Source organism: Pyrus communis, chromosome 6 (assembly GCF_963583255.1).
Source record: "Pyrus communis chromosome 6, drPyrComm1.1, whole genome shotgun sequence".
NCBI lineage: Eukaryota > Viridiplantae > Streptophyta > Magnoliopsida > Rosales > Rosaceae > Pyrus > Pyrus communis.
Genome location: NC_084808.1, coordinates 17,342,954 through 17,359,258, shown reverse-complemented (window position 1 = coordinate 17,359,258; position 16,305 = coordinate 17,342,954). Strand labels below are relative to the sequence as shown.

The 16,305-nt window shown below is 39.1% G+C and overlaps 3 protein-coding genes and 1 long non-coding RNA gene across 5 annotated transcripts; 2 read left to right on the top strand and 2 right to left on the bottom strand.

Moving 5' to 3' along the window:
• Positions 1-516: 516 nt before the first annotated feature.
• LOC137736142 (non-specific lipid transfer protein GPI-anchored 25-like) lies at positions 517-1,657 on the top strand. The gene is made up of 4 exons (XM_068475468.1): positions 517-901; positions 1,036-1,098; positions 1,354-1,466; positions 1,565-1,657. Exons 1-4 carry the CDS (start codon positions 517-519, stop codon positions 1,655-1,657), a joined length of 654 nt encoding a protein of 217 aa, XP_068331569.1.
• A 97-nt stretch (positions 1,658-1,754) lies between these two features.
• On the bottom strand, positions 1,755-6,059 carry LOC137736952 (probable RNA helicase SDE3). Of its 2 annotated transcripts, none has more exons than XM_068476278.1 (5): positions 5,816-6,059; positions 4,476-5,297; positions 4,235-4,402; positions 2,321-3,778; positions 1,755-2,191 (listed from the first exon to the last, which is right to left on the bottom strand). In XM_068476278.1, the coding sequence occupies exons 2-5, from the start codon at positions 5,265-5,267 to the stop codon at positions 1,994-1,996; spliced, it is 2,616 nt and encodes an 871-aa protein (XP_068332379.1). In that variant the 5' UTR covers positions 5,268-5,297; positions 5,816-6,059; the 3' UTR covers positions 1,755-1,993. The 2 variants fall into 2 exon arrangements, with proteins under 2 accessions (XP_068332379.1, XP_068332378.1); XM_068476277.1 differs by having other exon boundaries at positions 4,476-5,280; positions 5,816-6,058.
• A 1,159-nt stretch (positions 6,060-7,218) lies between these two features.
• On the bottom strand, positions 7,219-10,146 carry LOC137737623 (proteasome subunit beta type-2-A-like). Its single transcript, XM_068477159.1, has 3 exons — positions 9,879-10,146; positions 9,656-9,779; positions 7,219-7,796 (listed from the first exon to the last, which is right to left on the bottom strand). The coding sequence occupies exons 1-3, from the start codon at positions 10,034-10,036 to the stop codon at positions 7,464-7,466; spliced, it is 615 nt and encodes a 204-aa protein (XP_068333260.1). The 5' UTR covers positions 10,037-10,146; the 3' UTR covers positions 7,219-7,463.
• A 3,314-nt stretch (positions 10,147-13,460) lies between these two features.
• On the top strand, positions 13,461-14,872 carry LOC137736680 (uncharacterized). The gene is made up of 3 exons (XR_011068787.1): positions 13,461-13,762; positions 13,857-13,968; positions 14,466-14,872. It is a non-coding gene; the product is annotated as an uncharacterized lncRNA (long non-coding RNA).
• The last annotated feature ends 1,433 nt before the right edge of the window (positions 14,873-16,305 follow it).

Below are 16,305 nucleotides of genomic sequence, written 5' to 3'. Positions count from 1 at the left end.
AGAAGCATATCAGCCACAGGCCCTCAAGTAACCAAAACCAACGACGATGGTCCCAAGAGGAAATCAAACAGAGAGGACAAGACCAAGGTTAATCCACTACCAATGCTGCTACTGCCATTTGCTCTTCAAGCTTGTAAAGCATTGTATTAGCTTAATGAATTCTCTATTTCTTGTGCTACAGTAAATTGACCAATAATGTAATTTTTTCGAATAACGATTATGTTGAGGCTTCTATCATTTTCTTGTTGAGCAATGCTAAAAGAATCGTGTTACTGAATGTGAGTCGGTTGGTCTAGGCAATGTTTCCGCGTTATGCACCCAAAGTTGATTCCTTCCAGTAGATTGGAGTAGTTTGGCTACAAAATTTGTTAGAAGCAAATTCTAACCGCTTCCATAAGGTTAAGCTTGGGCAGTTAAAATTACACTCTTCGTTATTAACCGCAAACCTGAAAAGGGCACTTCTGGAATTATCAAAATTCCTCTGTTTCCCGCCATTTCTCTCTCAAACTCTCGAGCATGATAACCACTGCCACCGCTCCTCCGCCCCTCATGGCCATCCTCCTCGCCATGACGCTCGCCATTATCAGCACCGAAGCAGCAGAACCGCCGTCGCCGCTACCCAGTTGTGGTGACGAGCTTGTGAGATTCTCGCCGTGCCTGCCGTACGTGTCGTCTCCGCCGAACAACCTCTCCAACTCGCCCCCACCCAAGTGCTGCGACGCGTTCTCGCTGTCGCTGGAGTCCGGCGGCGCTCTGTGCCTCTGCTACCTGGTCCAGGATCCTCCTATGCTCGGGTTTTCCGTGAACGGGAGTCGCGTTCTGTTTCTGTCTTCCACTTGCCCTCTCGGAGACATTTCCACAAACACAAGCAGTGCAGAGTCTTTGGAATCGCTCTGCTCAGGTTCTTGAGCCCAATTTATGGTTTTATATATCGATTCATAAATTACCAATCTTTTAACTTCTTGACGCCATGAATGCGAATTTTCAAGAAACTTTGGTTCTGAAAATTCTGATTTTATTGTGCAACTGCAACAGGATCGCCAGAACTCCCTCCTCTCGGCAGCTCAACAATTTCAGAGATTTCTCCTCCTCCTTCTGGTAATTAGTCCCAATTACTCCACGACTTTCTTGGATTTTAACCTTCAAAAATGTATTTATTATTTAATAATTATTATTAATTGTCTTTGAAGTGCATTGAGATTCAAGAGGGATGCTACATGCTAATCTTGGCTAATTAAGAAAAACCCTAAAAACCCCATTTGTCACTTTTCTAATCTCACTTCTAAAATGCCATGCAGAAAACTTCGATTTTGTAAAAACCCTAAAAATCCCATTTTTATTATTATCTTGCAGGTTTTGAGTCTGTTGGCAATGCTTCATCTCCTCTCATGAGCTTAGCACCAGAATCAGCAAACACTACAAGCATTCCACCGGCAAACAGATCTCCGACTCCACCAAGCTCAGCGGTATATCCGGCTAGGGTTTCAGCAGCAGTGAAGCAAATTCACACAAGCAACACTTGGTTTCTACCTGCCCTACTGAGTTTCCTTGTTTCCATGTCCAGCTGATGCTTCCTATATTCATTGAGATTGTAGATGAAAATTCCACCGCCCTTTCGGCATTTCTCGTACTGACTTCATCAGGAAAGCTTGTGTAGTTACCCTGTCACATTGACATTCATGAAAAATTGTACATTCACATATAAATTTCTGCCTAATTTTGAGATGACAACCTGTGATAGTTGAGCAATGAAGTATAATGAAATTCACCCACAAATATGTTTCATCTGCATAACTTATAAAATCAACTTTCGTCTTTCACACAAACACAACGAGCTGAATGTAGTCCTACATGAAATTGGCATGTCAAATCATGCTGGAATAGTGCCGTAGATTCATGGCACGTAAAATAAAATAAAAAGTAAAGTAAATTACAGTTCTGGCTAGCATCCATGGATTCATAGTATATGAAGAAAATAAACTTCTGTTCCAATTTATATGTTCCAATCAGACCATTCAGCTTCACCAACCCCAGCAGGCTGGGGGACTTCTGTTTGCAAGAATTCTTCCGGCTGCCCATCATCTATAGAGAAAGATGTGTCTTCATCATCTTCCTGTCTCTCAGGGGGACTACAACCCTGATAGGATGAGTTGTCAGCACAACGCCAAAGCAGCTTGTTCCAGTTCCGGTCCTGCCAAAACCAATCAACTGAAATCATAAGAAAATAATCCTAGGATTGCACGCACGCACATACACACCAGTAGACACCAGTAGTCGAAAGATAATGTCCTGTAACCTGCTGTAAGACAAAGGAACATACCTTGGTGATGATGTGCGGGTTACCAATTACAATTAGCAAAGCTTTAGCACGAGTAATAGCCACATTAAACCTTTTTGGGTTGCTCAAAAATCCCAAGCAGTACGTTTTGTCAAACTCATTGTGTTTGATTGTTGATCGGACAGTTGATATTATAATAACTTGCCTCTCTTGTCCCTGGAATTGCTCAACACTTCCAATCTTGATATTAGGCATGTTCTCATTCTCGAAAGCTTTCTTCAGTTTTAGCACTTGCTGCCGATAAGGTGTTATGATCCCAATCTCTTCCTCGCTCAAATTCTTTCGTGCAGTCAACCGCTTAGTGATCTCTACTACCTTACTTGCCTCAGTCCGATTAAACCATGATGGATTACACCCTTCCCTCTCATCACAGCCTTGGATGCCAAAGAAAAGAACAGGGAAATCTTTGTTAGGAAGAAGGTCCACCCTTGCCATGAAGGAAACTGGGTCATCCTTGCAAGCAATCAACTCTCGTCCATAGAACAGCTCATTAGGGAGATGCAAAATTTCCGGGTGAGATCGATAGTTTTTAATCAACTTTGTAACATAATTTCTGTCCCCATTTCTATAAAAATCACATTCGTAAATCCTCTCTAAGTATGATTTCCCCAAACCAAAGGTTTCTGCTTCTCTGGAGTTTATGATTGGACCTAATTGCATCGGGTCACCAGCAAGAACAACTACTGTATTCTGTTTATAGATACTCGATATCGGGATCATGGTCTCTGGTTCTGAAGCTTGGCCTGCCTCGTCCAAGATAATATGAGAGAAGTGGCCTCGACGGACACCTTCTGCATAAATCAAGGAGGCACTCGTATAGGTGCATATGATGATCCGATAGCTCAACAGGGCATGGAGTTCAGGACAGGTGAAGGCATCATCATCATAGAAGCAGTAGTCAATAAGGTTGGGATTGACATCTTCATAAGGGCGGGTAGATGCATTGAGCCTCAATATATCAAACTCTTGAACTACGACATCAGCATTTGCATTGAGCAGTTTCTCCAGAATGTGGTCTGCTGCGCTATTTGAAGGAGCACAAACAAGGATTCGATCTCTCTTCCGGGTTGTGTAGAGTTGCAGGATTGTTTCAACTAATGTCATAGTCTTACCTGTTCCAGGAGGGCCGTAAATTACATAAGGTGGCCCTCCTTTGCAGCCAAGGATCATCTCAACCGAGCGCCTCTGCTCCTCATTAAGGGTACATGATATAGGCACCATTCGCATGGCTCTAATCATCCTTCTTTGAGTGGACTCAGATGGAAAAAGGAACCCTACATCTAAATCTTCTGTAGCATCAACAGCTTGATATAACCTTCTCATGCTGCTTCGATTATATGTGAATTGTACCTTATAAAGGTTACCGTCCCTATGATGTGAATGAAATTCTGGGGCAAACTTCAAGTAAACATCATCGGCCTCGACACGGTAGATATGACCCTGAACAGAACACATTAAATATTTTGAAAGATAAGCTACATATTCTGGATATTAAAATAACACGGGAACATTTTAGCAACGACTAAAAAAATCCCTAACACATGAATTAGCCAACAGCTTATGAAACACAAGGCATATGCATGGATGAAATTCTCTTTCTTCATGGATGAACCCACCAATTGGTTTAGGACATAGTCATGAATGATCAACTTCTGCCAGACGCTAAACATTTCAATTATTTGGTTTGGCCAAAAATCACTCTAGATGACAACTTTAAGAACATGAAACAATTATTAAATGTACCTTGGTAGAACTAAGCATTTACAAATAGATAGATGATTACATAAATAATTCGAATGGCCACGCAATTCATCATACTAAATATTAACAATCATTGAATTTAGTAACGGATTGGAGGTTTGGTCTTGAAGATAAGTTTTTGGTTTAGGAAACAACCTTATATGGAGGGCTTCTCTCATCTTCATACTCAAGCTTGGCAAAAACATAATCCCCTTGAACAAGTGAAGGCCTTCTCTCAGCAAGCCCTGGCACTTCAAGGGACAAATATTGCTGTCCCCTCTTCCTCAAAGGAACGCCTTCCATATCATAACTTCTCATGCTGTCCTGAAGGAATCACAAAATTAAGCACAAATCACAAACAACTTCATAAAGTGTTGTTTCAAAATGAAGAGCTTACCTCTAGTGCTATTTCCTCCATGATGAGTAAATTTTTGAAGAAATGTTGATAGTTCCCTCTTGTAAGACCTTCAGTCACAACAGAGGGAATCTGCCCACTCTCAATCAAGCTTCTGATGTCCTTTGGAATGTCATATCGAGGAAGCCTATTTTTGTACATTCGATATGTTTTTCTACTTGGACGTACAGACCCAATATGAGATTCCACATTAAGAGGTTTCTTTTTAATGCCTCTTGTGTATGGCTTTGTAGAGGCTAAAGACTGGGATATTTTATCTTCTGCCAATAGAAAGACAGCACGTTCAATCAAGTCCGCCTCAAGATCAAAATGCACAATTGAGGTGTGCACTCCAATTTCCTTGGGTTTGCATGATAGCCATACAGTCAGAGTATCTCCAGGATGCAGCACTCTGTCCTCCAGGGAAGTACACTCAAGGAAGGCTTGGATGGTTTCCAAATCAGAGTTGTTGGTTGGAGGTTCCATCAGAGAAAGCTTGAATGAGTCCTCTGGATTCGATGCATAAATTGTAACACCCCACTCCACAGGATCAGTGGTGGTGTTCTTAAGAGTTATCTTATCCACAGCTGTTTCTCCTACAACTACTGATTGAGGCTTTCCACCTTGCTTTCCATCCACAAAAGGGAAAGGAACTGAAACAATAATTGGACCCTCTTCATTAGGATTGTAATTACGCACCGATTTATCATGATCGAAATCTATGTATCGGACTTCTCCCTTGTCTCCGATTACAGAGCGTTCTTCATCATCCCACTTATCACCAACTGAATCCATCACCAAACACAGACTGACAAGAACAACAGACTGTAAGTTTCAAATAGGAAACTACATTACAGGTAGATAAATGAGAACTACCACAACTCCAATTCGCTACAAAGTAATTGTTTTTAGTTTATTGGAAACCGAAAACCAAATTTTGAAAATTCACATGAGTAGCATTCGGGGTTTTCGTTGAAAACTTGTTTGGTAAAAAGGTGTAAACAGAAACTGAAAACGAAATGGTTCTCAAACGTCCGTTAGATAACCTACATGGTTCTTAAACGTCCGTTAGTAAACCTACATTGAAGCAAAGAAGTGGGGAAAAAGGGGACAACGAACAATGGCATACAAGCTCCACCAACAAAAACCAGCACAACCACAATCAGAGAAAACACAGAATACAAATTACCAACAAAATCAATAAAATCAGACATCAATATCCAAAACCCATACGCGAATTAAAGTCCAAAATTCGACATAAATTAAGCAGAATCGGGCAGAAATCGTTAAAAATAAGATTTAAAAAAAATAATAATAATAAGGAATTTGGTTAAGAGACGAACCTGTGAAGAGATATGAGGAGGCGGCCAACGAGAGAGATGATTGCCCAGAACCCACCGCCGATCAAACGAAAACAACCCAAAAGATTAGATTTTTTAGAGAGAAACGAAGAATCTGGAAAAGGGTTCAATGCAGTTCCATCCACTTTTGAACCGAGAAAAGAGAAAAAAATGGTCGGAACCTGGAAACAAGTGTGCACGGAAGAGTGAGAGAGTGAATGGTCACGAAAAAAAACCAAGTACTAAACCTCTTAAACTTCCTAGTTAAGTTTACTATAATGATTACTTATGACCCACATTGTCTACTGATTTTAGTACGATGATTCCCCTTTCTCGTCCAATAATGCATTGTCGTCTGGATAAATACTTCTACATGGCATTATTTGATTATAACGTTGCGTGGTAGTAAACGTGTTTCATTTAAGTCCTTCGCATCATTGTTTGAAGATTTCTATATACTAAATTTTTTTCTATTATATTATTGATCGAGAATTTATTGACCAAATTTAATAACCAAATTTAATAGCTGAAATTTTGATATATTGGATACGTTGAAGCATAATATATTTAATGTATCAATTACATCGAGTGTGGATAAAAATATAAAAGAAAGTAGTTTTTGGTGACAAAGAACAAAACAAATTAACCCGCACTAATGATTCGTGATTACTTAAGTGGCATTTTCATTTTGGGATTAATCTTCTTAAGCTTCCCCATTATCACTAAAGTGGTTACTTTGTGACCCATTCCCCGATGGACTATTAAGTATTATATTTTGAATGTTTTAACAGTTATTTTAATTTTTATATTTTAAACAAAAATTTAACAGTTAAAATATTTGGAGTAAATATAATCCCGAGTAGCCAAAAAAGTCCCCTATGCCTATGGTCATTGGATTCCACTGCTGCCCAATAGCGGCTTCCCGTCCTGCCCTGTCAAAACTCATTGTTTCCAGGTGAAGTCGTACAAATCAAAACGGATGGTGATATAAATATCTAGTTCTACTTTCATGCAAGTTTTGTGGGTGGACTCAGAGGCCCGCGGGATTCGATATCTCCCTTGCTATAAAAGCAATGAGCAACTCATTGCCTCTTAAATACAATATCAATTTTTTTTTTTTGTCAATTTTATATGATGCTTTCATACAAATTTTGCTTGCATAAAATATAAAACGGAAATGTTAAAAGTGACCGTGTCACAAACCACACATAACCATATAGAAAACTTAAAACGCAACAATTGCTATTTACTTTAGAGTGCTGTCATCTTAGAATTCCTATTTCATGCGAGTCTCAATCTAATTTGAGGGTTTGCGATTTATCTTCACGAAAGATTTATGAAAATATAGTTTTAGGGTTTGGAATTAATCTTCCAAACGATAAATGTTGGTTCCCTTGACATGAGGGTAAATGCAAGTATGGTTGTTAACAGATTTCTTGGATAACAAATAACCAGTCATTTGCTTCCTCCAAAATACAAGTATTCCAGCAGCTTTCGTATCATAAGTGCAAACAAGAAGGGAGCTACTGTGAGTATTTTAGGTGGGTTCTGGAAGGCCTTCAAATTCACTTACTAGAGCATAGTCAAATGTAGCCAACAAGCGTTTAAAAGTAACAAAAACACGAGTCTGGTGATACTTTGAAAGGATCGATCATGCAGCAGCAACGTTGATATCTCTGATGGACTCCCGCCATGCATACTCCCTCGCCCCGTCCTTGTCAACAATCTTGATCACAAAGTTTTGGGGAGCCACCACTAGTCTTGACCGGATCTCGATGATGCACTTGTCAACCAAGTCAATTGCTTCCTCCACGGACATGCCACTGTGGTAGTGCCTGTCCATCAGTGAGAGCGCAAAGTACGACCCATATCCAAAGGCTCCCTTCTCAACCTTGTGAAGAGAGGCAATGTAATCGATGTAGTAAAGGGATGCCCCCGCCTCCTTGTCAAAACCAGCCATCAAGATGTTCACCATGTACGGATTCTGCAAAATCAAATTTTTTTAAAAACCAGAAGAAAAAAATTATACATCAAGTATCAACTATTTAACTCTATTTACTAAATAAATACGCTAGATACAATCCCAGCATCTGTCACTCATTGGTAACAACTGAACTCTCTCTGAAGTTAAAAACATCCCTCTAAACTCAGCAGTTTTCTTCTTGGTGAACAAGAAAATAAAGTAACTGTACATGGTTTTTTTGTTTTTCACACATGAAAATTTAAAGTGGATAAAGAAAAATTTTGCAACTCAAAAGGAAAATCATAGCACAATATAATCCCCCTTGAGATTTTAACCACAACCCCCCTTATTTCAGGTTAGAGCCATATTACGTTGAACCATACCCATGAGAAGTGAACTGGTAGTGCCTATAACACTGGTGAAGCCAGCATGAGGAGCACAAGTTGACACATAAAATTTTAGGAATACCAATTAAGCATATTCACTTTTTCCTCAATAGTTCTTTCGCCTAGGAACAGCCTCAAAAATGAGAAGCATACACAATTACTTGAGACTTGCCACACTTGCCCTCAACATTCCAAGCATTTGACGAAAGGTACAAACATCCATGAGATAGTGTTCTAGAATGTAGATGCCATATTGATTGAATTCATACGTTTAAGCAGTAATTCAAAACGAGGTTTAATGTATAAATACAAATGGGAAGAAGGATTGGTAGGATACTCTGAAGACTACTAGGGTTGGACTTGAAGACAAGAAGTCACTAGAATTTTATCATTGATTCTGGAATTTAGGGCAGCAACTACTCCATAATTTTAGGTGCCGTGGCGATTAAGCTAAAGGCGGCTATCAACAAAAATTGGGGAAGAGTAAACTCGGGCTATCAGAATATTTGAGTGAATGGTTTTTGGTTTGAAGATAGAACAAAAATCTGGAAATACCTAATCAGACCACACAAGAAGGAAGCCCATAAATGCCTCAAAAGGCACAAATGGGGCTGAAAATTGTGCATCCAATGTTAAACACATGCTATGCTAGAAATTATGTTATAACATAAACATATAAGACAAAGACTTCAATAAAAATGAAAACTGAAATAAAAAGAGTTTGATAAGTTAGCTTGCAAACTTTCAGACAAACACTTTGAAGCTCAAGCAAGTGTCTAGGAAACTTACCAAGGGGCCTCAGTTCTATTAAAATGTTTGACTAGTTAACTAACTTTCAAATTTGGTTTCTTAGATACATTCTGGAAGTTTGGATTTCGTAGAAACATTATACGCAAGTTATACACGTCTAAAACAAAATTTAGATCAAAATTAGATTTCCTTAGTACGCCTAATTAGAGTCATCACTCTTATCAACCCAGATTGTAAACAACATATAACTAGCATCTACAGAACCTGCATACCAGATTATTTGATACACAAATCCAACCTTTCAGTCTCTGATCACTTAACTTTGCAATACAACTTTAAATCGCTCATTTAACTCAAATGGGGCTGTCAATTAAAGCATACCGTTGAGAGATTTAGTCAATGTATAAGGTCAAGAACCAAACAGTCTTACTCAAAAGAACATTACAACTGCATTTGTTCAAACCAAAACAATGTGCACAACATAACGTATTTACCCCACTCACATTGTTTAATCTTTTTTCCGCTTGAAGCCCACTTCATGTAGTTAATTTCGACATTGCTTCGTTCTAACTAAACCCCAATTACCATACCTCAACAAAAACCCTAAACTTGCAGGAGGAGAAAACCCCTCACAATAATAAGACTATTAACCTTAACACCAGATCCCTAATGCTGGGCAAAAATCCAATCAACCAAACAAGGAAACCACAAATTATATCTAACGTATCAAGAAAAAGCCCACACCTTTCGCAAGGCAGTGGCAAGCTCGCCGCGGGTAAAATTGGCAGCAGCAGCGGTGGTCAACGGAATCCCATTCCGGAACTGGTACAAAGCCACGTTCTTCTGTATGTACTCCGTAAACTGAACCCTAATTTCCCCAAAATATTCCAAAAAAAAAAATTCAATCAGATTCCATACCACAGTGATCGACAATCAAACCGAAAACTAGAAAGAAAAGATTTTGAACCTGTCGCCGGGCTCACCGCTGGCGGCGACGAGCTTGTGGGAGTCGAGCACCATGATCTTGTCCTCGTTGGACTTGTGCACCAGTATGCTATGCACGGCTGAAGTGTCCGCCGCCACGACCGCAAAGCCATCGCCTACCAAGCCGAAGATGGACTCCATTGCTTGTTGATCTGGTGGGTTTTGGAGGTTCGATCTCTGGGATTTTGATTGATTTGGAGCTGGGACGCACTGTTGTTCTGTGCCTTTGGGCTACGAAATTGGAGTTACATTTACTTTTTATTTTTTGTGTTAATATTAGGGGTCTTTACTTGCAAGTTGGGCCCGGACTGTTTTTTCTTCCTTTCAAACTGATTTTTATTTGTCAAAGACCACATTAGGATTTGTAGCATTCTAATGAGAAATGATAATTGCAATTTTTTAAGTAGAATGACAGTATTAGCGGATTAAATAATTAGTGGATAAGAGAGAGGAGAATCGATGAGAATCAAACATATACTATAGTGCATGATTATTTATTTTCTGCTATTGTGTAGAACGTTAACATTTTTTTGTTTATTCATTTTGTGATATTTTATTTATGTGATTGATATATGTATGTTTTTATTTCCTTTTTGTTTTGTAAATAGAATTGCATATAGCACAGATTTTATTCTTGTAGTGGGGGATGTGCAATAAAACTTGGTACTTATACGATAATGAAAGAAGTAATTTGACTAAACACGAATACGATCTCTTAAAGTCTTCTTCCATAAAAGGAATAAACAACTCTTTGAAGACAACTTCACAATGCGGCAATCTACGGTTGCAAAAGAGTGGTATGATGCCTCAAAGCGTGTATGTTCTAATGTTCCTAAGATGCAAGTGTCTTTGGCTTGGGATCCACCTATTGGAGAGAAGGTGAAGCTTAATGTGGACGGTTCTCAGATCAATACTATCGGAAATATAGGTGCAGCAGTTCTTAGAGACAACATTGGTGATTGGCTTGGCGGATTCTCTGTCAACTTGGGCAAAGGTCAGGTAGTTGATGCTAAAATTTGGGGGCTATATTTTGGACTGAAACTTACAGTTGACAAGAGTATTTCACGTTTATGCGTGGAGATAGATTCGGCTCTTGTGGTTAATTTAATCAATAATATGACTAATATCAGTTTTCATCCTCTTGCCAACATCATTGATCTGTGCAGACAACTTATGACACGCATAACCGGATGCGAGTTAGTGCATGTTTATCGGGAGAAGAACATAGTGGGAAATGACATTGCCAATTGGAGCTATAATATGGATCTTGAGTACCATTATTTTGAGAATCCTCTTGATTGGATTGGAACTCGATTATTTGATGATATGATGGAAGTCCCTAAGACTCGAATTATCTATAATAACTCTTCGAGCTAGTTTATCCAATGATCCACCCCCTTATTTTACCCAAAAAAGAAAAAGGTTCTTCTTCCATAAAACCAACTGACTATACCAACACTGCTCAACCCAAAAATTTAACAACTTGACGATCCAAAGGAAAGATAATTTTTATTGATGATTTGGTACATTAACTAATACGTGGGGTGGCTCCCTTTATTTGCATTACAAAGAGGTGACTTTACATATTAATTCATGATTTCAATAAGATTGGTTGAAGAAGGAGGTCGAGGCCAGTTTGGACACTTGCGCGGACCAGAAGGACTGCATGGAGCACCGTCCGACATCGCACAAACACAACTATCATATGGAAACCCTCCACCACCAGCTCTGCAATATGATGCGACCTTGCCAACGCCGCGGTAACAAGTACTGCATGTCAGGGCACACTGGTACTCATCAGGACAACCCCCGCCGATCGTCGCCAAATAACACACTTTGTCGGCCTTGACAATTGTCGCCATTGTTTTCACTGCACCGAAAAACACATTTCTAGAGTTTCATATTCATAATAATTTTATGATACATGTTCAATACATCTATCAATTACGAAGAAGCTAGGTGCTAAAATATTGAACAAACCTGAGAAGAATGCAAACAGGACGGCGAGAAAATAAAAGGAAGTTGAGGTGGCCATTTTAATAGTTTGCAAGTTGCAAGAACGATGAGACAGTGGAGTTGCAATATGGATGATGGCGATATTGCTGAGATTGGTGGGTTTTTATAAGTAAAGATAGTTCGTATATGCTTCTTGCCTCATGGTAATCATACACATTATTTCTAGATGCAATTTTCTATGGAAGATATGGTTACCAATTATATCATTCGTGTATTGATATATTACCAATTTTGTTTAATAATCTGTTGCACCTGGTCAACGCAAATTCTATGCGATTAACTCAAATATTGGATACCATTTTTTTAATATTTTTTTTTTTTTTGAAAATCGTGGGGTACAATGGAAATTTATTGATATATAAAAAAAATTACATCTAGTCAGAAGAGACATAAACCTACCTTACAAAATACAAGAAAAAGAAGGAGGAGGGGGGGGGGGACATACACCTTGTCCCTCTTGAAAAAGAGGGGTGAACATAGGACCAAACCCGTTTAAAATAAAACCTAAAATGTAAGAATCTGCAAGACAAGCTACAAAACAAAAAAGAAAAATTCAAAAAGATTACGTAAAAATGAAAAATCACACATCAAGAAGAGGAGACAAACATGTAGGCCGGCATGCTGAAGAAATCTGAATGTAGAAAAGGAAGAATCTCTATAAGAGGAGTGACATGCCAGACAAGTGAAGGTGAGAGAAGCCCTAAATTGGCTAATTTGTTAGCAACTACATTTCCTTCTCGAAATGTATGAGATAACAAAATAACATGTGCTGTAATCAAGAAATACAGTTTTGCCAACGAGTCTGGAGCAACCAAGGAGGAGAAAAAGAACCAAAAGCATAGCAACATATCACGCTAGAAGAGTCACTTTCTAGTTATAAATTTTGCCAACCCGCCATGTAAGCTAACTCTACAGCAAGGATGGTAGCATGAAGCTCTGCATAGAAAGAAGTACGATGCCCGAAGTTCAGGAAGAAACCACCAAGAAAATAACTTTAGCAAGTCCATACGTGTTCAATTTGACACAAAACTTGGAGAGGGGATGCCAAAAGATATGAACTATAGAAGGAGCTTTATAGTACTTAGCCGAGATTCCAAGAGGTACTAAAAGTTGCTTATCCAAAATACCACGCACATGACCAGGAGTGAAAACTCCAACCTGCCTAATCCAGGCCAAAGCGGATTGACGAATGGGTGAAAGGCAAGGAGATGCTTAGTTTCAAACTTCATTTTATTACACATCTTCCAAATAGATATTAGTAAGAAAAACCCTGATGCTAGCCAGACATTGCGAAATTGTGGAGAAAACTGCTTTGGCACACCAAACACATTGTGAAGAAGAATAGTGCCAAATTGACTAGCAAGCCAACACCAAACACATTGTGCAAATTCACAACTAAAAAATTAGTTCCCAATAAGTAAATTCACAACGTGTGATACCAATTTATTCTCTCACCTCTAAATGTAAATATATCGTTCTATAAAAATATCAAAATGATTAGGATGTCCTTTAATTGAGCTAAAATTTTAATTATTATGTTGAGTGTGACATCCCGTCCCGGGATTATTAAAACGCACTTGTGGAAAGACATTTTTACCCCTAGTTCGTTTCTTTGACGTTATTGGTTGTTTTGTGTGTTGTGGCATGTGTTGGGCCACACACACACAGGCACACTCACTGTCTCTCTCTCCCTGCCCTTTCTCTGTCTCTGTCTCTCATCTCCCTCTCCCTCCCCGTTACCTTGATACGTACGGACAAACCCACAACCACCCTAAACACTAACAGATCGAGGAAACCAAGGGTGCAGTTGTGATCGTGAGGTCGAGGGGAGCACGAATATACCATTTTCAGGTAAGAACTTCGACGTTTTCACGTCGATATCGCGATGTCCGTTTTGAGCACTGTTCATGCAACATTAATTTACTTAGTTTTTGGACATTTGAAGCTTGTAGGTGTGTTGGTGAAGTCCTAAGGAGCGTCGGAGTAGCTCGTTGGACGAATTTGGACGTCGGGAAGGCCTGGTTCGAAGTTGGCCGAACTTGGAGTTTTTGGACAAGGTATAATCTCTTAGTTTTAGCCCTTAAAACTTGTTGGGACATGTTCTACTAGTCTAGGGCTTTCATTTGGTCCAAGAATCACGAAAAACGGATGAAAAATGAGCGAGAAAACCCAAGTTGCAGGTTTTCCCAGTTTCCTGCGCCGGCGATCGAATGAAGAAGGCGACGGAATATTCCGTCAATTCTGACGGAATATTCCTAACGCCGTTAACAGATCCGGTTAGATTTAACGGAATATTCCTGACGGCGTCTGTTGACACCGTCAGTGTGCCTGGCACGTGGCCGCGCGTGGGGGGCGCGTAGGTCCGTGCCTGTGCTGGCGCGTGGGGGCGCGTGTGGGGTCCAAAAATTATTTTAAAAATATGGTTGTGATCCTGAGGTTGTGTAGAGCACGTTGGTATATTCAATTGTCCATTTTGAGCAATGTATGAGAAGTTATTACGAGAAGTTAGTTATGTGCTTTAAAGTTAACGTTTTTATAGTTGTTTCGCATTTAGGTGACACGTACCCCGAGGACGAGCGTGCACACGCGAGGCAGGGGGGCTACGACCCTTCTACATACCAGTGAGTGGGCTTTTGTTTTCCGTATATACCTATATACATATTAATTCCCAGAAATTAGTATAAATGCTTCGTTATATGCCATTTCTTTTATATATAATTGGTGGTTATGCATGAGTAGTGGCATATACGTTTAATTATATATTCAATTATGCATATGTCATATATATTTATATGTGGGTGCTGTGGAGGCATAGGTAAGTGCCAGGTAAGCGTTATTTAACGATTGCATTAAATAGTGGTTAGAGATGCTTAGAGAGCTCATAACCTGCACCCCCGGTGTTAGTGCTCCCGCCCAGAGTAGGGCACAGTCCTTCACGTGTTGTTCACCTCCCGCACCATACGCTCAGCTTGGATCTAAGCTAGGTGCATAGGTCTGTCGTACAGACCACAGTAGGTGGTTCCGACTCGTAGGTGACCCGCGATTATTCGCACAGCCTTCACGTGATCGTAGCACTAGAGCGTATATACATGTTACACCCAGGCCTGTCGTACAGACCCCTTTAGGTGGTTCCGACTCGTGGGCAGGTTTAGATATTGAGATTGAGATTTGAGCTCTATATGCAGCCGTACAGGTCACGTTAGGTGACTCCGGCTGCCAGAGGATTATGTGATTGATATGACTCATACCTGAGCACTTGCATATCATTATGAGATTTTGACATGGCATATATTGAGCATGATTGGCATACCCTTGAGCATGTTTGGTATATCTATACATACGTTTATATGTTTATTTTCTGGGAAGTATACAGGTTTTACGGCGAGGGGTTAGATTGTATTTTGCTAAATGGTTTTCAAAGAGCTTTGTTTTTGCCCACTCATGCTTTTGTTTTGCGCCCCTCCAGGTTCTAGTTGTTTAGCCGTTGCGGTGGTTTCCCTTGAGAGCTTTTCGGCGTTCTGACAGACACTCCACATTGTAGGGTCGCCTTCGGGCGTACTACTGTTATCGTTTTTGTTTGGACTGCTCTAGACCTGCTCTGATTTTGTATCACTTACTAGCACTTATATTAGTACCTTGTATGCTAGTTTTGAATCATTCGTACTTTTATATTACTACTTTACTAGCTTCCGCACGTGCACATGGCTACGTCACCTTTGAGTGACGGCCAGCACACTCCGATCTCGGTCGGGGTGTGTCATTGAGACCCAAAAATTTTGAATAATAAAAGTTTAAGGTTAAAACAAATTTAAACAAAAAAATTAAAAATATATGCTTCTAATGTGTTTGTGCCTAAATTGATATATCTAAATTTTTAATTTGAATCAATTATAAGGCCAAATCATGGCTTATAGTGCGATTTATTAGAAAATAGGCCTATTGAACTATATTTTCTAATGATCTTTGAATTTAGGTCAAATGAATATTCATAATATTATGGATATATCAAGCATATTTAACTTATATAACAAGAAGTGAATGAATTTTCCTAAGATATGCATCTGAACCAAACAAAAATTACAAATACGCATCTAATATGTCAACCTGACTTCAGATTTCTGTATTGCAATGGGTATTCAGACTATGTTGTATTTTTTATTTTATTATAATCAAATTAATCACAACTTATATTGGATTTCTTATTTATTTTATTTTATTATAATCAAATTAATCACAACTTATATTGGATTTTAGTACGATTATTGGCTTCAAATTCCTTTTTACTTTTTTTTTAATTTTTTATTTTCATTTTCAACCCGAACATATTTTTCACCAAATTAATTGCTTTAATTTTGTCTTAAGGTTTAGCTTTCAGGTTTTGGTGTCGAAAACAC

What these genes read in the sequence shown, in the direction of transcription:
- LOC137737623 (XM_068477159.1), bottom strand. Translation starts at nt 10,036, where the DNA reads ATGGAGTCCATCTTCGGCTTGGTAGGCGATGGCTTTGCGGTCGTGGCG. An exon ending in AGCGGTGAGCCCGGCGACAG is followed by an intron (nt 9,780 to 9,878) that starts GTTCAAAATCTT and finishes TGGGGAAATTAG; the next exon opens with GGTTCAGTTTACGGAGTACA. An exon ending in TTGCCACTGCCTTGCGAAAG is followed by an intron (nt 7,797 to 9,655) that starts GTGTGGGCTTTT and finishes TTGATTTTGCAG; the next exon opens with AATCCGTACATGGTGAACAT.
- LOC137736952 (XM_068476278.1), bottom strand. Translation starts at nt 5,267, where the DNA reads ATGGATTCAGTTGGTGATAAGTGGGATGATGAAGAACGCTCTGTAATC. An exon ending in TGGAGGAAATAGCACTAGAG is followed by an intron (nt 4,403 to 4,475) that starts GTAAGCTCTTCA and finishes TGATTCCTTCAG; the next exon opens with GACAGCATGAGAAGTTATGA. An exon ending in AGAGAAGCCCTCCATATAAG is followed by an intron (nt 3,779 to 4,234) that starts GTTGTTTCCTAA and finishes TGTTCTGTTCAG; the next exon opens with GGTCATATCTACCGTGTCGA.
- LOC137736142 (XM_068475468.1), top strand. Translation starts at nt 517, where the DNA reads ATGATAACCACTGCCACCGCTCCTCCGCCCCTCATGGCCATCCTCCTC. An exon ending in TTTGGAATCGCTCTGCTCAG is followed by an intron (nt 902 to 1,035) that starts GTTCTTGAGCCC and finishes CAACTGCAACAG; the next exon opens with GATCGCCAGAACTCCCTCCT. An exon ending in GATTTCTCCTCCTCCTTCTG is followed by an intron (nt 1,099 to 1,353) that starts GTAATTAGTCCC and finishes ATTATCTTGCAG; the next exon opens with GTTTTGAGTCTGTTGGCAAT.